Below are 17,478 nucleotides of genomic sequence, written 5' to 3'. Positions count from 1 at the left end.
CCCACTGGACTGTCATCTCCAGGGGGTCAGGACCATGACCACGTGTGTTCATCGTTATCCCTAGTTCCTGATCAAGGCCCTGACATATGGCAGGTGCTGAACAAATATGTAACGTAACTATTTCTTACAGTGCATTTGCAATATCTCAGTCCGTGTGCATTTGTACATTTCATGCGTTTATCCCAGAAGCTTTTACCCAAGCCTTATCCAAGACCACACAGCTGGTTTGTCTGTAACCAAAGCAGCCTGACCCTAGAGTAAGTGAGTGAATCAATGACCCTCTTAGATCTAGGTCTCTAAAACAAGGGTAATGATAGAGCCAGCAGCCCCACAGAATTACTGTGACGATTTGATGACATACTCTGTGAAATGTACTAACAGCCCAGATCTGGGCTCATCAGATAGGACTCGTTACTATTAATATGTCAGTACAGAATGGCGCAGAATAGGCCAGGCGCGGGGCTCACACCTGTAATCCCAGCACTTTGGGAGGCCAACTGAGTTGGGTGGATCACTTGAGGTCAGGAGTTTGAGACCAGCCTGTCCAGCATGGCAAAACCCCGACTCTACTAAAGATACCAAAATTAGCCAGGTATAGTGGTGGGTGCCTGTAATCCCAGCTACTCGGGAGGCTGAGGCATGAGAATTGCTTGAATCCAGGAGGCAGAGGTTACAGTGAGCCAATATCATGCCCCTGCACTCCAGCCTGGGCAACAGAGCGAGTCTGTGTCTCAATTTAAAAAAAAAAAAAAAGAGTGGTACAGAATAAAGGCCTTGGTGGGTGGAAACCCTAGCAGCAATCTGTATATTTCCAGCATCCTGTGACGACTTGAAGGACCGTGAGCTTCCTATGCATTTCTGATGGGGGAATAATGGCAATTGGGCTGCGTCCAGCTCTGGAAATTGTCAAGAAACCCCACATTCTCATTTGTCATTTAGAACAGAGAAGGGAGTTGGGGTGGGGAAGGATGAGGGAGAAGGGAACAGGAAGGAGGCTTTTTACCTGCTGGGATGGCTTTCACCTTTTAAGCTCTTACAGTAATGCTCCTGACATCTTTGTTAGTATCTTGAAGGTAGGAAAACAGTTATGGGAAGCGTATGGGGCAAGAACACACATGACTGCTCCATGGAGTCCCCGGCCACTCGGGTTCAGACTCGGGCCGGTTTGGTTTCGGTTCTCCATCCTCCTCCCGCTCTGTTTCCTTGGCCCATCCCAGTAACTTGGTCTCTCTGGAGCCCAGTGTGCTCATGTTTCACGGCGAGAATGGAGCCCGGCTCTCGGATTTGGTTATGCATTGCGTGCCAAGGATGATCCAAGAGGAATGCACAGAGGCAGGCCCAGAGCCTGTGCATGGGAGCTGCAGCTCCAGCTAGAAATGACTCAGATGGAAATGCAAATTACACTGGAGCTGGGGTCCTGCTTTGATTCGATCGTTCCCAGTTCCTTTCTCCATGTGGTTTGCCAGTCTTGAGCACATGGACAAGGATGGGGCAGGCAACACCCCAAGCACCAGGATTCCAGGTTTGAAGTCCTACGAGGGCTGCTGAGGAGGATTCTGTGTTTACCTAGACCTCTTTGATACAGCCCTTCAAAAAGAGAATCACTCCCTGAGGCCATTTCTTTGGAAATTCCCCCTAAAGGATTCCATATTCGAAGGTGATAAAGCAATGACAGGCATTTAAGGAGTCTAGGGCAAGGCTTGGGCTCTGTTCCACCTGACTGGTTCCCTCCTGCTTTTAAGAGGTGATGCCTCCTGCTCTTTCTCCCCGCCAGGGCCAGGCAGTACCCAAGGAAGAAGCATCTCCCCCGTGGTCCTCTGCTGGCTTAAGCTGTTCCCTCTGACACCACCCCTGTGCAGCATATGATGTCGCAAACACCTCCCACCCAGGAAGTGGCAGTTTCATCTGTGTTGACAAGCACTGTGAAATAGTGAATCTGCACCAAATTGCTTTGTTTGAGCAGTGCTGTCTCTTTGACTCCTGATCAATATTTGGCCAGTTGCCTCGAGTGTGAAACTCTGAGGGGGCAGGTGCTAGGAGAAGGCCCCTGGAGGAGCCTTTAACTCCAGATAGTTTAAGGCACTTGGAAATTCCACTGACTTTCAGACAGAGCATACCACATTAGTTTATCTAAAGCCTCAAATGAGGAGGATGGGGTGGGGGAAGAGAACCTACTATTTACTTGCGAAACCACTGAGAAAATATCCCTGACATTGATTTAGAATCGGAGGAGCTTGGGTGCTCTGCTACAAGCCTCTTCACTATTTAACGAAGGCTGGGATCATAATTAAAGGTGGTTCAGAGTGAAGGCAGAAATTCAGGAGCTGGCGAGAAGCGGCGTCTAGATGCCGGTGAGAGGCAATCAGACCCCAGTGGGAATATAACCAGGCCCCTGAGAAGGGGAAGGATGATGTCAGGAGCACCTCACAGGGAATATTTGTTTGGAGATCAGGGTGTGGCACCTCCCACACGGTGAAAAGCCTTCACTTTTGTGCAAAAGGACAAATCAAGAGGTCTGTCAGACTCCCTTTGTTATGTGCAGTTTGCAAGGACCATTGAGAAGAGATAGAAAAGTACAAGTATTGGGCGCCTATGGTATGCCCTCAAGAGTGCTCCTGGTGTTCATTTTTTCGACCAGTAGAAAACTCACCTGGCCTTGGGGGTCAGAGAGCTGCCAGGGAAGTGGGCTGAGCAGAGGCAATGGGAGTGGTGGGGGCTATGGCAAAAGAAAAGAAAACTTGAGTACACACTCTCGTCTAAAGAAAGTGATTGCTCTCCTGCTCCGGCTCACCACTGCCATGCATGGATGCAGGCCTAATTTTAAAACCCAGATTTATATATACAATACATCGTTTTTAAACATGTGTGAGCCATGTAGTGTGTCCACATATGCACCACTGGGCCTGCAGCCCACAACTTTGGGTTTATCCACAGTGTTTCCTAGTAATCCTCACCCCAACCTTATCAGAAAGGTAATTGCTGGACCCTACTCACCCATTTTACAGATGAGCACACAGGGTTTGTACGGGTCTGGCTCCAAAGCCCACACTTTCTGTTATACCAGCTCTTCCAGACTGATCTAGAAAATTCTATTTTGCTGCTTTTGCCTGTTTCCTATTTGGACTTTTGAGGGAGGTGTTGTTTGAAAGAAGGGTTTCCATCACTTAAAGAGCAAGCAGAACTTTGGCAGCACCGGGCACAGTGGTGTCTGCCTGCTCGCTTGTGTGAGTTCTTTGACAGGTGTCTGGTCGTATCTTTCCCCTAGCCGCCAAGCATCTGGGGTCTTTGCTCCCTCTGTAGACCGACTGCTTTTCTTATTAGCAGAAGGCATGAGGTAAAGACCAGAGACAAGAGTCTCAACAAATTTCAGGCTCCTGGCAGTGACCCCAGGAATGAATTGCGTGGCACTGATTTTGTACGTGGACTTCCCCTCAGTGAAGGACACTCAAAATAGCATCCCCTATTGCGTCAGAGAAATGCGAGCCCCTGCCAAGGTTACCAGCGATAAGGAGCTTGGTCCCTGCCCAGGAGATGCTTGCAGCTCAGTCAGAGGGACAAAGAGGCGGGCAGCTGGTGAGGACACAGTGTGATGGGCCCTGTGAGGCGGAAGCAGTGAGAATGCAGGAGAACACGGGTGGCCCTTCGGCCTGAGGGGAAGCAGAATGTTGAAGCTGGATTTTTTTCTTTTATTTTCTTTTTTGAGATAGGGTCTTACTCAGTCACCCAGGCTGGAGCACAGTGACATGATCAAAGCTCACTGTAATCTCCACTTCCAGGGAGGATCATTTAAAGTGATCCTCCCACCTCAGCCTCCTGAGGAGCTGGGACTACAGGTGTGCGCCGCCACGCCCGACTAATGTTTGCATTTTTTATAGAGCTGGGATTTTGACATGTTGCCGAGGTTGCTCTCAAACTCCTGGCCTGAAGCAGTCCACCCACCATGGCCTCCCAAAATGTTAGGATTACAGGCGTGAGCCACTTTGTCCAGCCTTGAAGCCGGATCTTTAAGGGAGCTGGGGTGGGGGCTGGCCAGAGATGAGTCTTTGAGGAAGAAGATGGCAAGCATGAGGTTTACGATGCGGAAGGGGATCATATTACACGGGACCTGTGGACCAGGGAAAAGACGAAGGATTTTATTCTATGTACAACCAACTTTCTGTTCATTCAGCAAATATTGATTGAGAGCCCACTACGTGCCAGGCACTGTCTTAGACGCGAGGGTAATGAACCAGACCAGACAGAAAAGGCACCAGCCTTGTGGAGCTTCCATCTAGTGGGGGAGATAGATAATTACAGATCGTCAATGAAGTCAATAATACAACTCCGTGGAGGAGTAAGTGCTGGGAAGAATCTAAGCAGGAGCAGGCCTGTCAGCCTGCGCTGAGGGGCAGAATTCAGTGCCAAGAGTACAATGCAGTTGATAGTTGTGTTTCAAATAAGGGTTTGGCCTCTCTTCAGTGTCTCAGTATGGGATCAGCACTGTTCCACGGGCGGAAACTTACCCCCCACCACCTTTCGAGTAGCCATGAGCTAAGAATAGTTTCTGTATTTTTAAACAGTTGGGAAAAAAATCAAAAGAATATTTTTCAACACATGAAAATCCTATAAAATTGAACTTGTGTCCACCAAGCTTTGTTGGGGAACAGCCACACTCATTCATGTTTACACATTACCTGTGCTGCTTTGTGCTTCAAAGGCAGAATCCGTAGTGGCTACGAGAGACCACGTGGCCTGCAAAACCGACAATATTTACTATCCGGCCCTTTACAGGAAAAAGTTTGCCAACCCCTATTTTAGGCCCTCCTAGTACTCTGCAAATGCATCCTCCAAATCTGGCTTTAGTATACCTAGAAAAAGCCATTACCCAGGATGGTGGGTAGAATGCGGAAGAGACATTTCTGATCAGACTGTTCTTCCTGTAGCTCCTCAGCCTGCAGAGTCCTGGCCTCCTGCTCCTCCTCTGATGTGTACTTAGGGACAAGCCTGCATCCTTGGAGGCCCTTAAGTTATAGAATTCCCTTCCTTGCAGGTGATTCCCTTAGAGTGAGGCCAGATCTACCTCCTTTGAGAGCTTAACTCAGTATTTTTTAATACACTGGGGTTCTGTACCATCATTCAAAATAAGCTCTACTTGCTGACGAGGAAATACATCCATGAGTGTTGAGTAAAACACAACAAAAAATTCTGGGGCCAGGCGTGGTGGCTCACATCTGAAGAGGGACGATCACTTGAGCCCATGGGTAGCATAGTGAGACCCTATTTAAAAAAAATAAAAATCAGCCAAGTGTGGTGGCACACACCTGTAGTCCTAGCTACTTAGGAGGCTGAGGTGGGAGGATCACTTGAGCTCAGGAGGTTGAAGCTGCAGTGAGCCATGATCCAGCCACCATACTCCAGCCTGAGTGACAATGAGAGCCCACCTCAAAACAAAACACAACATTCTAGTGCCATCCACATCCGATTCCATTTCCATCAAATTGTGTATATGAACTTTCACATGTGTATAAAGAAATAACTGCATGTTGGAACCCCGGAATGTTCACAGTTGTTATTTCTGGGCACTGAGATTTGGGGTGATTTTTTTTTCTTTTAACTTTCTTTTAATTTACTTTTTTGTATTACATGGGCTCCTTTTTAAAAAATATTAACATGCATCATCTTAATGCACACAGTAAAACCCAGCTACTTTAATTTCAAAAAATAAGAAGAATGGTTGCATCTGTATGTGGGTGACAGAATTATTTATGGGGGCATGATGTAACTGCGAGAGAGGGATGCTTCCCCATACAGCATGCATTGCTATTTGGAGCAGGGGAATGAATGGTTTCAGAACAAGGAAGATAAATAAGAACATGGTGGGAGGTGAGAAAAGATAGAGAAGTTAGGAAATCTGACATGGTCATCATTATGAGATATAGAAGCTTCCCAATATGTACATCTCCTCGGTTCGTTATTAGTATTTGGAAAGCTGGGGGTGTAGCTATTTCCTCCCCACCTCCTCCATGTTCTGTCTTGGGAAACTATGAAGCCACTTAGAAGCCGGTGTATTTAAAAACAGTAGGTTGGCGCCACCTAGTGCCCTCACGCTGTCATTCTGCCCTTGTGTTTCCGGAAGCCTCCCTTCAGATTCTTGGTTTGATGTCCCTGCTCTGGTGGCATTTGCATGGCCAGCAGCATGATGCCTCCCAGGGGTTCTGCGGGGCGGTGGGAATGCCTCTTTAATTTATCCCTTCCTTCCTGTGTGTGTCGTACAAAGCAAACCTCACCAACTGAACGCAGTTGAAGAGCCAAAGGTGGCCTCCCTGTCCAAACCAGCCTACTCTTCTCCGCCAGCCAGGTCCTCAAAGCTGGGCTGTGCTTCTCTGGCAGGAAAGCCATCCTGTTCCCCAGGGCTGCCTTGGGTTTGAGGCTCTTGGGTAAGAAATACGGGAGTCTGGCTCCTGGCATGCTGCACAGCATGTGGGTGGGCTTTGGAAGATGCCAACCGGTCAGAACCGAGCCGCAGTCCCCTGGCCTGTCTCTGCCAGGATGCCCACCTACTTCTCACCCCGTTCCTGCACCCAAACCAGAAGGCCCTCCTCACTGCCTCTCCCTCTCCCCCGCCCTCCTTACCTGGCACATCACCAGGCCTCTGTGTCTACCCTCCTGACTGTGAACCTGCCCTTCCTCCCTGGCCTTCCAGCAATTGGCCATCACAGCCCCTCCTCACAGGCCCCCTCCTCCACACTTGGCTTGTCTGGGGCCTTCTACACTCAGCTGAAGCTCAGGGGATCTTTGTAAAGCACCAACCGGATGGGTCATTCTCGGGCTCAGTTCTTTCCGGGGGCCTCCAAGGGCTCGTGGAGAAAGGCCAGAGTTTGAATCTGGCCCTAAGGCCTCTCACTGCAGCTACACCTGCGCCCTGCCTGCCTGCCTTCTCCATGCTTGTTCCAGCTCCTCAGGCCTTCCCGAAGGTCCCTTTACAGCTCCCACCCCCTTCATCTCCATATGCTCTCAGCGCTCAGTGACATGAACCTTCCTTCCCAGGTTTGGCTCTGTGTGGGGGATTTTGGTGAGCCTCCACCTCCCCTGTTAGAGTGGGGGTTCTCAGCCGAAGGTGACTGGCCCTCCAAGCAACCTTTGCTAACACCTGGAGACATTTTTCGTTGTCACAAGTCAAGGACAGGGCGGGGGTGCTACTGGCATCTAGGGGGTGGAAGCTGGGGATGCTGCTGCACAGTGCACGGGACAGCCCCCAAGAGTGAGGCAGTGTCTGGCTCAGGAGGTCATAGGTGCTGAGGGCGAGAACCGCTGCTCTGGACCATCAGCTCCACGAAGGCAGGAGCACGGCCACAGAGGCCTGGCCACCCCGGGGAACCTACACATTTACATTTACGGCCGGCCGGATCGGACCTGTTGATCGTTTGTATAACTCATTTAGTCCCGCCAAGGTCTCAGCACTTTCATAGGTTTGTCCGTAAATAGCTTTAGATCCACTGTGTCCCTTAAACCTCTCAGCCTCACGGAATAAGAAGATGAATTAGCCTGACTTTTCCTTACACCCCACATCAGGATAATTACACGGGGTTCTGCTGTTCAGAGAAAGTCATCCTTGCGTTATGTGACTTTGCTTTAAAATTATTTAAGGTCTCATTTTAAATTTATGTATTTACGCTCAGACCTGTTGATAATGCGATTTCGTCTACAATTTTAGTTAGGGCACTCCACCAGTCCAACTGCCTGGCTTCTTCAAAATGTCCATCATGGAAAAAAAGGTGGGGGACCATGAGGCTGAAGTCAGGGGGACACGGCAATAGAGGATCTCTTGGAGACAGCTGGGGAAATTTGAATATGGACTATATGTGAGACAATAGTATTGAATTCATGTTTTGTTTCTTTGATATGAAACTGATGTTACGGTTCCATAGGAGGGTGTCCCCAATCCTGTAGGACAGAGTATCTACGGGAGAAGTGTCAGAATGCCTAGCAGAAAAACAGCCGTGTGTGTGTGTGTGTCTGTGTGTGTGTGTGTGTGTGTGTGTGTGTGTGTGTGTAGATGGGGGGAGTGGAGAACAATGTGGTAAATGATTAAAGGACCCATGGGAAGGGAGTATGGGTGTCTCCTGTATTATTCTTTCAGCTTTTTGAGGTTGCAGCCCTTAGGGGCATGGATTGAATGGTGCATTGTGCTAACAGCTGCCTGAGCTGAGCCCCGTGTATCTTCAGTTTGCAGCTCTCCACCCATCCACATGAAGGTGCAGCCTCTGAACCAGACGGCACTGCAGGTGTCCTGGAGTCAGCCAGAGACCATCTACCACCCCCCCATCATGAACTACATGATCTCCTACAGCTGGACCAAGAATGAGGACGAGAAGGAGAAGACATTTACCAAGGACAGCGACAAAGACTTGGTATGAACCCCACGCTCCGATTCAGGGTACATACTGCAGAGAGGGACGCCTGCTGCAGCTTTCTGCCTGTCTGGTAAACGTGGGCACTGCCCTTGCCAGGCTGCTCGAGAGTGCCAGGGAGGAGAGTAGACAGAGCCTGCCTGGGTACCATCCTGACCTTCCACGTAACAGCTACACAACTCAGAGAGCCCGTTCATTTCTTTAGACTGGGTCCTTTAAAACTGACTGCTTTTTCTCTCATTATTAACAGACAGAAAGCCTCAATTAGGCCCTTTTCATCTGATGGGATTATCATAAATAGTAAATGAGCTGTGCAAATATTCAACGGGTCCTATATAACTATATAAATATTAACTATTATTTATTATAATCCTTCTCCTCCTCTTCCCCTACGAAAGCTACTGCTGCTGATGTCACCACTACCACTTTGTCACGTTTGTTCTGCCTTACGCATTTCCAGTACCTCCCGAACCCCTGCGGCTGTGTCATATTTCATCTCTTTTCTCAGACACTCAAATACTACACTATCAGACCTCACTTTGAGCTACACATGTCTAATTCAACGTCTCCTCGTAAAATTTACCTGCACGAGTGTGCTACACCCAATAAGGCCCTCCAGAGCAGATGTTTGCGGAAGCCGTCTCCTTCCCCATAAAAGCAAACTCTCCACGACTACTGTCTTTAAGTCTTTGCCGAAAAACTCAAAGTGACACATTTGGGTTAGAAAGCCCTGCATTTATTGTTAATCAAAGGACGTCTCTGGAATAATGAAAGCTGTAATTGTATATGCAGATGAAAAAATGCAGTAGCACCACGTGCGATTCTTAATGACTGTTAGCACTTTTTTTTTCTCCCAGTACGGAGTCCTCCGGGCCCATGCCGTCAGTTATAGAATAATACTTTTTGTATTTCTTTAGATGAAGATTCTTTTACTTCATTTCCATTTATATTTTCAATTTCCCCACCAGACATTGTTATCTGGGTCACATTAGGGAATGATGAGCTTCGTGAAATCAGAGAGGAATCTATTGAAAGGCACCCAAGGTTATGATGTATTTTAACCTTTCTCTTGTCACAACTGGAAGTCCATAAGGGATTTTTCTCTTTCTGAAGTAGATGGCTTGCATTAATCAGCAGAAACTATCTAGGCGCTTAAGCAGTTTCTTCTTCTAAGTGGAAAATAATTAAACATGCAAAGATGAATAGATACCGGCTTGGAGTGAATTCTAATACATCCCTGCATAGATGCAGTGAAGATTTCACTCTGAACAGAAGATGAGGTCAGAGGTTTAGAGAATGAAGCATAAATTAGTTTCAGAGAAAGAGAGAGATGTAGAGAAAAACATGCATTGATAGCAACTTCTTTCTTATAAGAATTTCTAGGAGTGGTTATTTCCTTTGGGGACACACAAAATTAATTTTTCTAATTCCTCAACCAGTGAAGAGTGCTGACTTAGTGACAATAAAGCTATTCTCTAGCTCATGGTTATTGTGGCCCAGAAACCCGAAAGTCGTATATATCATTTGAGCAGCATCTTTTAGTGGGCGTCCCCCTTCCACATCTTCACCACAAACCTGTGGGCAGGTGTAACTGCCCACCTTTTCCAAAAGAGATAAATGAGGCTCAACTTTAAATAACACAGCCCTAGCCTACCCCTCTCACCAGGAAGCTGCTTTCAAGGCAGCAGCAGCAGGTGTGACCACAATAACATTTTAATACCAGTTCAGAGGTTTTCAAGAGCTGTGTCGGGAAAACCCCCTCCTACTCGGTGGTTAAGCGCACAGAGCTGCTTCTATACTTGGCCCAGAATACACGCTTTGATGATAAGACAACTCATCCATTAGGAAGTCTTTGAAAATCAGTTGCTTTTGTTGTTTGTTTCTTCAGCAAGCAAGTGCTGCCTACTTTTTAGGTAGTTTCCATTTTCTCATTTTTAAAGGCTGTCAGAATGAAACTGCAAGGAAGAGGGACCTGGATTTGGCTGATGTTTGACCAGGGGTTGGCAAACGTTTTCTGGACAGGGCCAGATAGTAAATATCTTAGGCTTTACAGGTCATGCAGTCTCTGGCGTAACTATTCGACCTGCCATCATAGAGTGGAGGGAGCCATTGACCTACATAAACGAATGGCTATGGTTGTGTGCCAATAAAACTTTATTTATAAAAGCAGACAGTGGGCCACAGTTTGCCGACACCCCTACGTTAGCCAAGTGGCATTCTTTCTGTTGCTTGGTGTGGTCTACCTCTGGGCCTATCTTGTATAATCCTCACAAGAACCTGTAAAGTACCTCTTCCTCTCCCATTTTACAGAAGATAGCAGAGGCTGAAATAGCTGGCTCAGAACGCAGTTCATGAGTGGTATGAGGAGGCCATGCCCTCTGCCCTTTAGCCTGGTGTTCTTCCTTGCACCATGCCCCATACTGTATGTAATCAAAAGACAATGAGGCCTTTAAACTGTAAAGAAACAGGCCTGGCTGGGCGTGGTGGCTCATGCCTGTAATCTCAACACTTTGGGAGGCTGAGGCGGGCGGATCACCTGAGATCAGGAGTTCGAGACCAGCCTGGCCAACATGGTGAAATTGCTCTCTACTAAAAATACAAAAATTAGCCGGGCATGGTGGCAGGTGCCTGTAATCCCAGCTGCTCAGGAGGCTGAGGCAGGAGAATTGCTTGAACCTGAAGGGGGAGGTTGCAGCAAGATCACACCACTGCACTCCAGCCTGGGGGATAGAGTGAGACTGTCTCAAAAGAAAGTGAGAGAGAGAGAGAGAGAGAGGAAAGAAAGAACTGACCTGCCGAGATTTTTTTGTTGTTGACGTTGTAAGCTGCATGGCTCTGGAGATTCGGGACACTTGATATTTCAAGAGGCTATCTAGGATAAATACTTACACTTTATGGTACGGGAATTACAACAGAAGTCCAAGCCTTGTGAGTATGAAGAGGGCTGACGACACATTCTAAGCCATCATCAGGAATAATGTTGGCTGGGCATGGTGACTCACGCCTGTAATCCCAACACTTTGGGATGCCAGGGTGGGTGGATCACCTCTGGTCAGGAGTTCGAGACCAGCCTGGCCAACAAGGTGAAACCCTGTCTCTACTAAAAATACAAAAATTAGCTGGGCCTGGTGGCAGACACCTATAGTCCCAGCTCTTCTGGAGGCTGAGATGGGAGAATTGCTTGAACTGGGAGCAGAGGTTGCAGTGAGCTGAAGTCACGCCACTTCACTCTAGCCTGGGCGATGGAGCAAGTCTCCGTATCAAGAAAAAAAAAAAAAAAAAAAAGCTGGGCTTGGTGGCGGGCAACTGTAATCCCACCTCCTTGGGAGGTTGAGTCAGGCTAATTGCTTGAACCTGGGAGGTGGAAGCTTTGTGACAGCAAGACTCTGTCTCAAAAAAAAAAAAAAGAATAATGTTATTCTTTCTTGTGTCCTGCACATTTTAGTGCTGAAACAGGGAAGTTCATAGAAAGAGATTCCCGGGCCAGGTTTGAACAATCCTTCCTTCCAAAGTGAGCCTTCAGTCAGCAGGGAAACATCACGGCTGTCAGGCTTTGCTGGGGCGCCCACGTTCAGCTTGAGAATGCAAAGTGTGCCCTGACCTTCAAATCTAACTCACTGCCTTTTCCTTCTTTTCCCACAGAAAGCCACCATTAGCCACGTCTCACCCGATAGCCTTTACCTGTTCCGAGTTCAGGCCGTGTGCCGGGATGACATGCGCAGCGACTTCAGCCAGACGATGCTGTTTCAAGGTGAGGCTGGCTTCCCGGCTGGTGGCCTGGAGTGCCGCTGAGACTCGTTCCCGGTGCTTTCCGCTTCTCCCTGCTCAGGTGCTTGGGCAGAATACAAGCCTGGCCAAAGAGTCAGTGTAGGGTTTTCAAGCCTATGTGGAAAGCCCCAGTAATTTACATCTGTCTTTTAGGTTGGAGGTTTTAGTAGGCAGAAGAGGGGAGAAAAAACAAGGCATTTTTTTATTTTTTGTTATTTTCCAACTGTGGGGAACCAAGTACTCAGGCCTTTCTGTCATTGTCTAGCGCCGCGTCAGATCACAGAATCACCTCCAAGTTGGACTGTCAAATATCCTCTCTTTCTTTTTTTTTCTTTTTTTTTTTTTTTTTTTAAAGACGGGGTTTCACCATGTTGGTCAGGCTGGTCTTGAACTCCTGACCTCAGGTGATCCACCTGCCTTGGCCTCCAAAGTGCTTGGATTACAGGCGTGAGCCACCACACCCAGCCTCCTCTCTGTCTTTCTAACATGATTGAGTCAGCTGTTCTCTCAAAAACTGCAGCTCAAAACAGCCATGCCTCACCCTTCCAACTTGCAAGCCACACAACCCGCTGAGTGCAGGGTCCTTGAGATTCCTGGGATCTAGATACATGGTCCTGATGATTTAGGGACTAGAAGAAAGGTCCAGGGGCAGAACGAGGGTGGAGCAAGTGGGACATGTGCTTTCACTCAAAAGTTTAAGGAGCACCAAAAAATTCAGTGATCAAGAGAATAACATTTTAATGGTTTTTTTTTTAAAGTAAAATTAATGTAAAAAATCTCATGAATAAAATATCTGATTTTAAGTAGAGACAGGATACACCCTGTCTTACTTGCCCTAACCTCGTCCTGGTCCTGGCTCCAGTATTATTTATGTAGCCATGGGCCATAGTTTGCTGATTTGGGTTTATGACAGGCACTGAGATCAGCGTGGAAGTAGGGACGGTGCTGGACTCTGCTTTGCCAGCCTGAGGTCCTCTTTGATCATGTCCTTAACTTCTCAAGTCCTCAGGTTTCCCTAAGGAAAAACTTATCTGTCAAATAAGAAACCCACACCAGGGTAACCAGGCCAGTGGTTAACCCTTTTTGAGTTATGGATCTGATAAAGGTTTGGACATTTGCCCTACAAAGTGCCAGAATTTTGCCTACAACTGCAGGGACCCAGTAAGGCGTGTGAGTTGTGGACCAGCAGCCGCAGATACCCTAGAAGCCTCATGTGAGAAGTACACATTCAGGGGCCTCTCTCAGACCAGCTGCATCAGAATCTTACCTGGGGTCGCGGGGCATTATCCAGGAATCTGAGCTTTCACAAGATAGCCTTGGGAACTGGCATGCACCGGAAAGTATTCTGGAGTGAGGACCTCTGGTCTGAGTCCTGGCTGCCTCTTAGAAGTTGCACAACTCTGAGAATGTTTCTTAACTGCTTGAACCTGGAGTTTCCCAATCCAAAAAGTAGCCGTATCCATAGTACCTACCTCACAGGGTCTTTGTAGAATGACATGGGTAGGCCAAGCTCGGTGGCTGACACCTGTAATCCCAATACTTTGGGAAGCTGAGGCAGGCAGATCACCTGAGGTCAGGAGTTCGAGACCAGCCTGGCCAATATGGTGAAACCCGGCCTCTACTAAAAATACAAAAATTAGGCAGGTGTGGTGGCAGGCGCCTGTAATCCCAGCTCCTTGGGAGGCTGAGGCAGGAGTATGGCTTGAATCTGGGAGGCAAAGGTTGCAGTGATCCAATATGGCACCATTACACGCCAGCCTGGGGGACAAGAGTGAGACTTCATCTCAAAAAGCAAAAAAAAAAAAAAAAAGAATGGATGTTAAGTCATTCACGTAGAGCCAGTTACTGGCACTGTGTATAAATCCCCCACTTAGCATTAGAATATAAAGATAATAAATAATAAACCTAGGATAAGAAGCCCTCCAGCATAGATGATTTTGCATTTAGTATTTAAATATTCTTTGCTAATATTCACATTGATCTCATCCTTCCATTTAAACTAATGGAAATGAGCACAGCTGTGTTTTTTTCGTAAATAAATCATGCTCCCTGTGTCCACCTTTCCCCTGAATGTATTGGTTCCTTTCCCTGTGTTGAGGAAGGACTGCAGGCCAAGGCCAGGTCTGTGCCAGCAGAGGGAGAACGAAGGAAGCCAGACTGGGAGCTTGCTGAGGCCGGGTCCCTGGAACTTTGGACACATAAATCATGATTAGGCCTCCCATGTGCTCCGTCCAAGAGCCTACAATCTGCAGAACTGCCTTCCCTGATTAATAGGCCCCAGAGCTCCCTGGCTTCTGCCTGGACTTTGAAAAATTAAATGTTTATAATATAATGTAATTCAAAAAGGCTCTGTCAGCTAATCAGTTCATAGCATGGAATATTTTAAATGTCTGATCATGATGACTTGCTGAAAACGGCCAGTGTCTCCCCGTCTACAGACTTGCTTTGCTCAGAGGTGGACGTGAGTTAACTCATTTCTGTATTGGTGTTTCTCTCTCTCTGTTGATAGGGGGTAAGATCCTTTCTTTATACCTCCTCACAATGGGTTGAGCATCTTCCCTTACAACATCCAAGCAGGGAATATAAAACATTAAATCTTAAAGCTGACCTTTTTCCAGTGAGCCAGGGAGAAGTTGATAAGCAGTAGAGGCCAATGTACAAAATAAATCAACTGCTAAGGCTTACATTTTAGACCAGGTGCAGTGGCTTGTACCCGTAATCCCAGTACTTTGGGAAGCTAAAGCGGGTTGTTTGTGGTCAGCACTACAGGACAAGCCTGGGCAACACAGTGAGACCTAGTCTCTACAAAAACCAAAAAAAAAAAAAAAAAAAAAAAAAAGTTTTAAAAGGGCAAGAAAAAAGATAGCTCCTTTTTCAGAATAATTCGGTTTCTCCATAATAAATTTATAACACTATTTAGGTTCTATGTAATATTACAGTAAATATGTTTACCTTACTGTGGAAAATATAACAATAATAATGGCAAGCAATATTTGCAGAATGGCTCACGGTGACACAGCATTTTTACGTAAGTTATTTCATCCGAATCTCACTTTATGGCACCTGGTGCAGTAGGGGTTATTTTACAAACAGGGAAATGATGGCTTGGGTGTGGGTGCCTTCAGAAAACCTCTGCTAATAAGCTGAGTTGGGTTTTCTTATTGCAAAGCTCACTCATTAACACACAGCAATGGCCCACCCAAAAGGGTAAAAATTATCAAATACCCGCAGTCTTCCACAAAAGGGTGAAAATACTGATTAGGTATTCAAAGCCTTTTTGCAATTCTCAATAGTCATAGAAAATGGGAGTTGATAAGCTCCTTCTTTGAGCCACAGACCTGTCCGTGGCAAAACCCATGAATCCTCTCTCAGAATGGCTTCAGATAAATAAGAAAAATACATAGGAATAGGACCAATCATATTCAATACAGCTGTCAAAATATTTGAAACACATTTGGGATATAATAATATATGTGCTTTTAAAAATTAAGGTATTCAATGACAAGTGGCTGGTGTGTTAGCTCCCGTGATTTCTGAGTAGTGATGAACATCAATGATATTCCAAAATAGCTACAACAACTCTAAGGCAGTATGAAAATATCTAAGATTTCAATCAGAGACAACGCTGCAGGTCCTGCTAAAGCAGTTGGGATTGGTTGCCTACATGCATAGTGGAAAAAAGGGCACCATTGCAGTGAAAGCTTAGAAAAATCCCATTAGGCAAGAACCTAGGTTAAACACTCCTGATCTGAAAGGTTCTGTAGAAGCTTCTAGTCACCAGGGCTATCACTGACCCCCGTGGATATTGACCCCAGTGGAGATTGTTCAGGACCAGTGGAAAGCCACATGCTGATGGAGTGGCGGTTCTGTATTTTGGCTTTAATTAGTTAGAGCCCCTTTTAAAGGGCAGGTTAAGTAGTTCCTCCTGGGAACCTTTTTTCCTGTCTTAACTAGGGGAGGCATGCACACCTGTCTGAAGTATGAAGTATTGATCTTCGGGCAGCTCAGTGATCATGGGAGGCTATCTTTAGGCTGGGCGAGACCCCTATTATTTGCTTTCTTTGCTGCCTTATTTGATCTAAGACCTAAAGGGTTATTTTATTTAGATGGGTCTGTTTCTCACATTTGTCTCTACACATATTTGACTTTCCAGCTATGCAAAATGGATGTATCATGAGGTCAAGGCTGCAAACTCTAGTACCCATGGGGCCAGGCAGGGGGCATGTACAAATGAGGGGAGTACTATCAGTGGGAAATTGGAGACCATGTGGCCACCTAAAGGGGGGTGACAAACACTCAGCCCCAGCTGAATGATGCCCTGCTGGAAGGTGAGCCCAGTTTTGCCAATATTGTGAGTTTTCAGACAAGCAAGAGATTGGGAGTTTTAGATAAAGCTACCATTTACAATATTGGTGGCAAATTCTGTTTTGTTTGTTTGTTTTTTTAATAAAAGCTTGCAAGCCAAACAAATATACGTGGATCACTTGCCATTTCTGGTTTTGATGAAAATCACAGCAGGTACAAGTGTTATTATTTTGGTAATTAGCATTTTTGCTACTCTCTCATTGTATATAGGAGGCAGCTTTTCATTTTTTTTTTTATAGCACTGTTGTTTTTTTGAAAGAACCAGGAAGTTTGATGGGGTTTTTAAAAAGTCATATTGTTTGGCATTATTTGCAATAGCCAAAAGGTGAAAGCAACCCAAGTGTCCACTGACTGATGCAGCGATAAACAAAGTACACACAATGGAATATCATTCAGCCTCAGAAAGGAAGGGAATTCTGACACACGCTGCAAGGTGGATGAAGCTTGAGGACATTACGCTAAGCAAAATAAGTGAGACACAAAGGAACCACTAGGTATGATTCTACTTAAGTATCCAGAGCAGTGAAATTGATAGAGAAAGTACCGTGGTGTTGCCAGGGAAGAAATGGGTTCTTGAATGCATATAGAGTCTCAGTTTTGCAAGATGACAAAGTTCTGGAGATGGATAGAAGTAATACAACAGTGGGAACAACCTTAACACTACTGAACAATACACTTAAAATTGGTTAAAACGGGCTAGGCGCAGTGGCTCATGCCTGTAATACCAGCACTTTGGGAGGCTGAGGTGGGCAGATCATGAGATCAAGAGAGGGAGACCATCCTGGCCTCATGGTGAAACCCCATCTCTTCTAAAAAATATGTAAAAATTAGCTGGGCATGGTGACACACACCTGTAGTCCCAGCTACTTGGGAGGCTGAGAGGCAGGAGAATTGCTTGAACCCAGGAGGCAGAGGTTGCACTGAGCCAAGATCGCACCACTGCACTCCAGCCTGG

The 17,478-nt window shown here is 46.5% G+C and overlaps 1 protein-coding gene across 3 annotated transcripts in view; it reads left to right on the top strand.

Annotated features, from left to right (window-relative positions):
• The window catches only part of PTPRG (protein tyrosine phosphatase receptor type G), a 770,883-nt gene that overhangs the window by 647,857 nt on the left and 105,548 nt on the right, over positions 1–17,478 (top strand). For all 3 annotated transcript variants that reach the window (XM_017527402.2, XM_017527401.2, XM_017527403.2), the window contains exons 9-10: positions 8,206–8,390; positions 12,033–12,141. In XM_017527402.2, the coding sequence (XP_017382891.1) occupies positions 8,206–8,390; positions 12,033–12,141 (294 nt within the window). The remainder of the gene's footprint in view (positions 1–8,205; positions 8,391–12,032; positions 12,142–17,478) is intronic.

The sequence above is a fragment of the Cebus imitator genome, unplaced genomic scaffold, assembly GCF_001604975.1.
Source record: "Cebus imitator isolate Cc_AM_T3 unplaced genomic scaffold, Cebus_imitator-1.0 Scaffold48, whole genome shotgun sequence".
Classification (NCBI taxonomy): domain Eukaryota; kingdom Metazoa; phylum Chordata; class Mammalia; order Primates; family Cebidae; genus Cebus; species Cebus imitator.
Note: the sequence above shows the minus strand (reverse complement) of the source record. Positions and strands in the feature narration are given on the sequence as shown.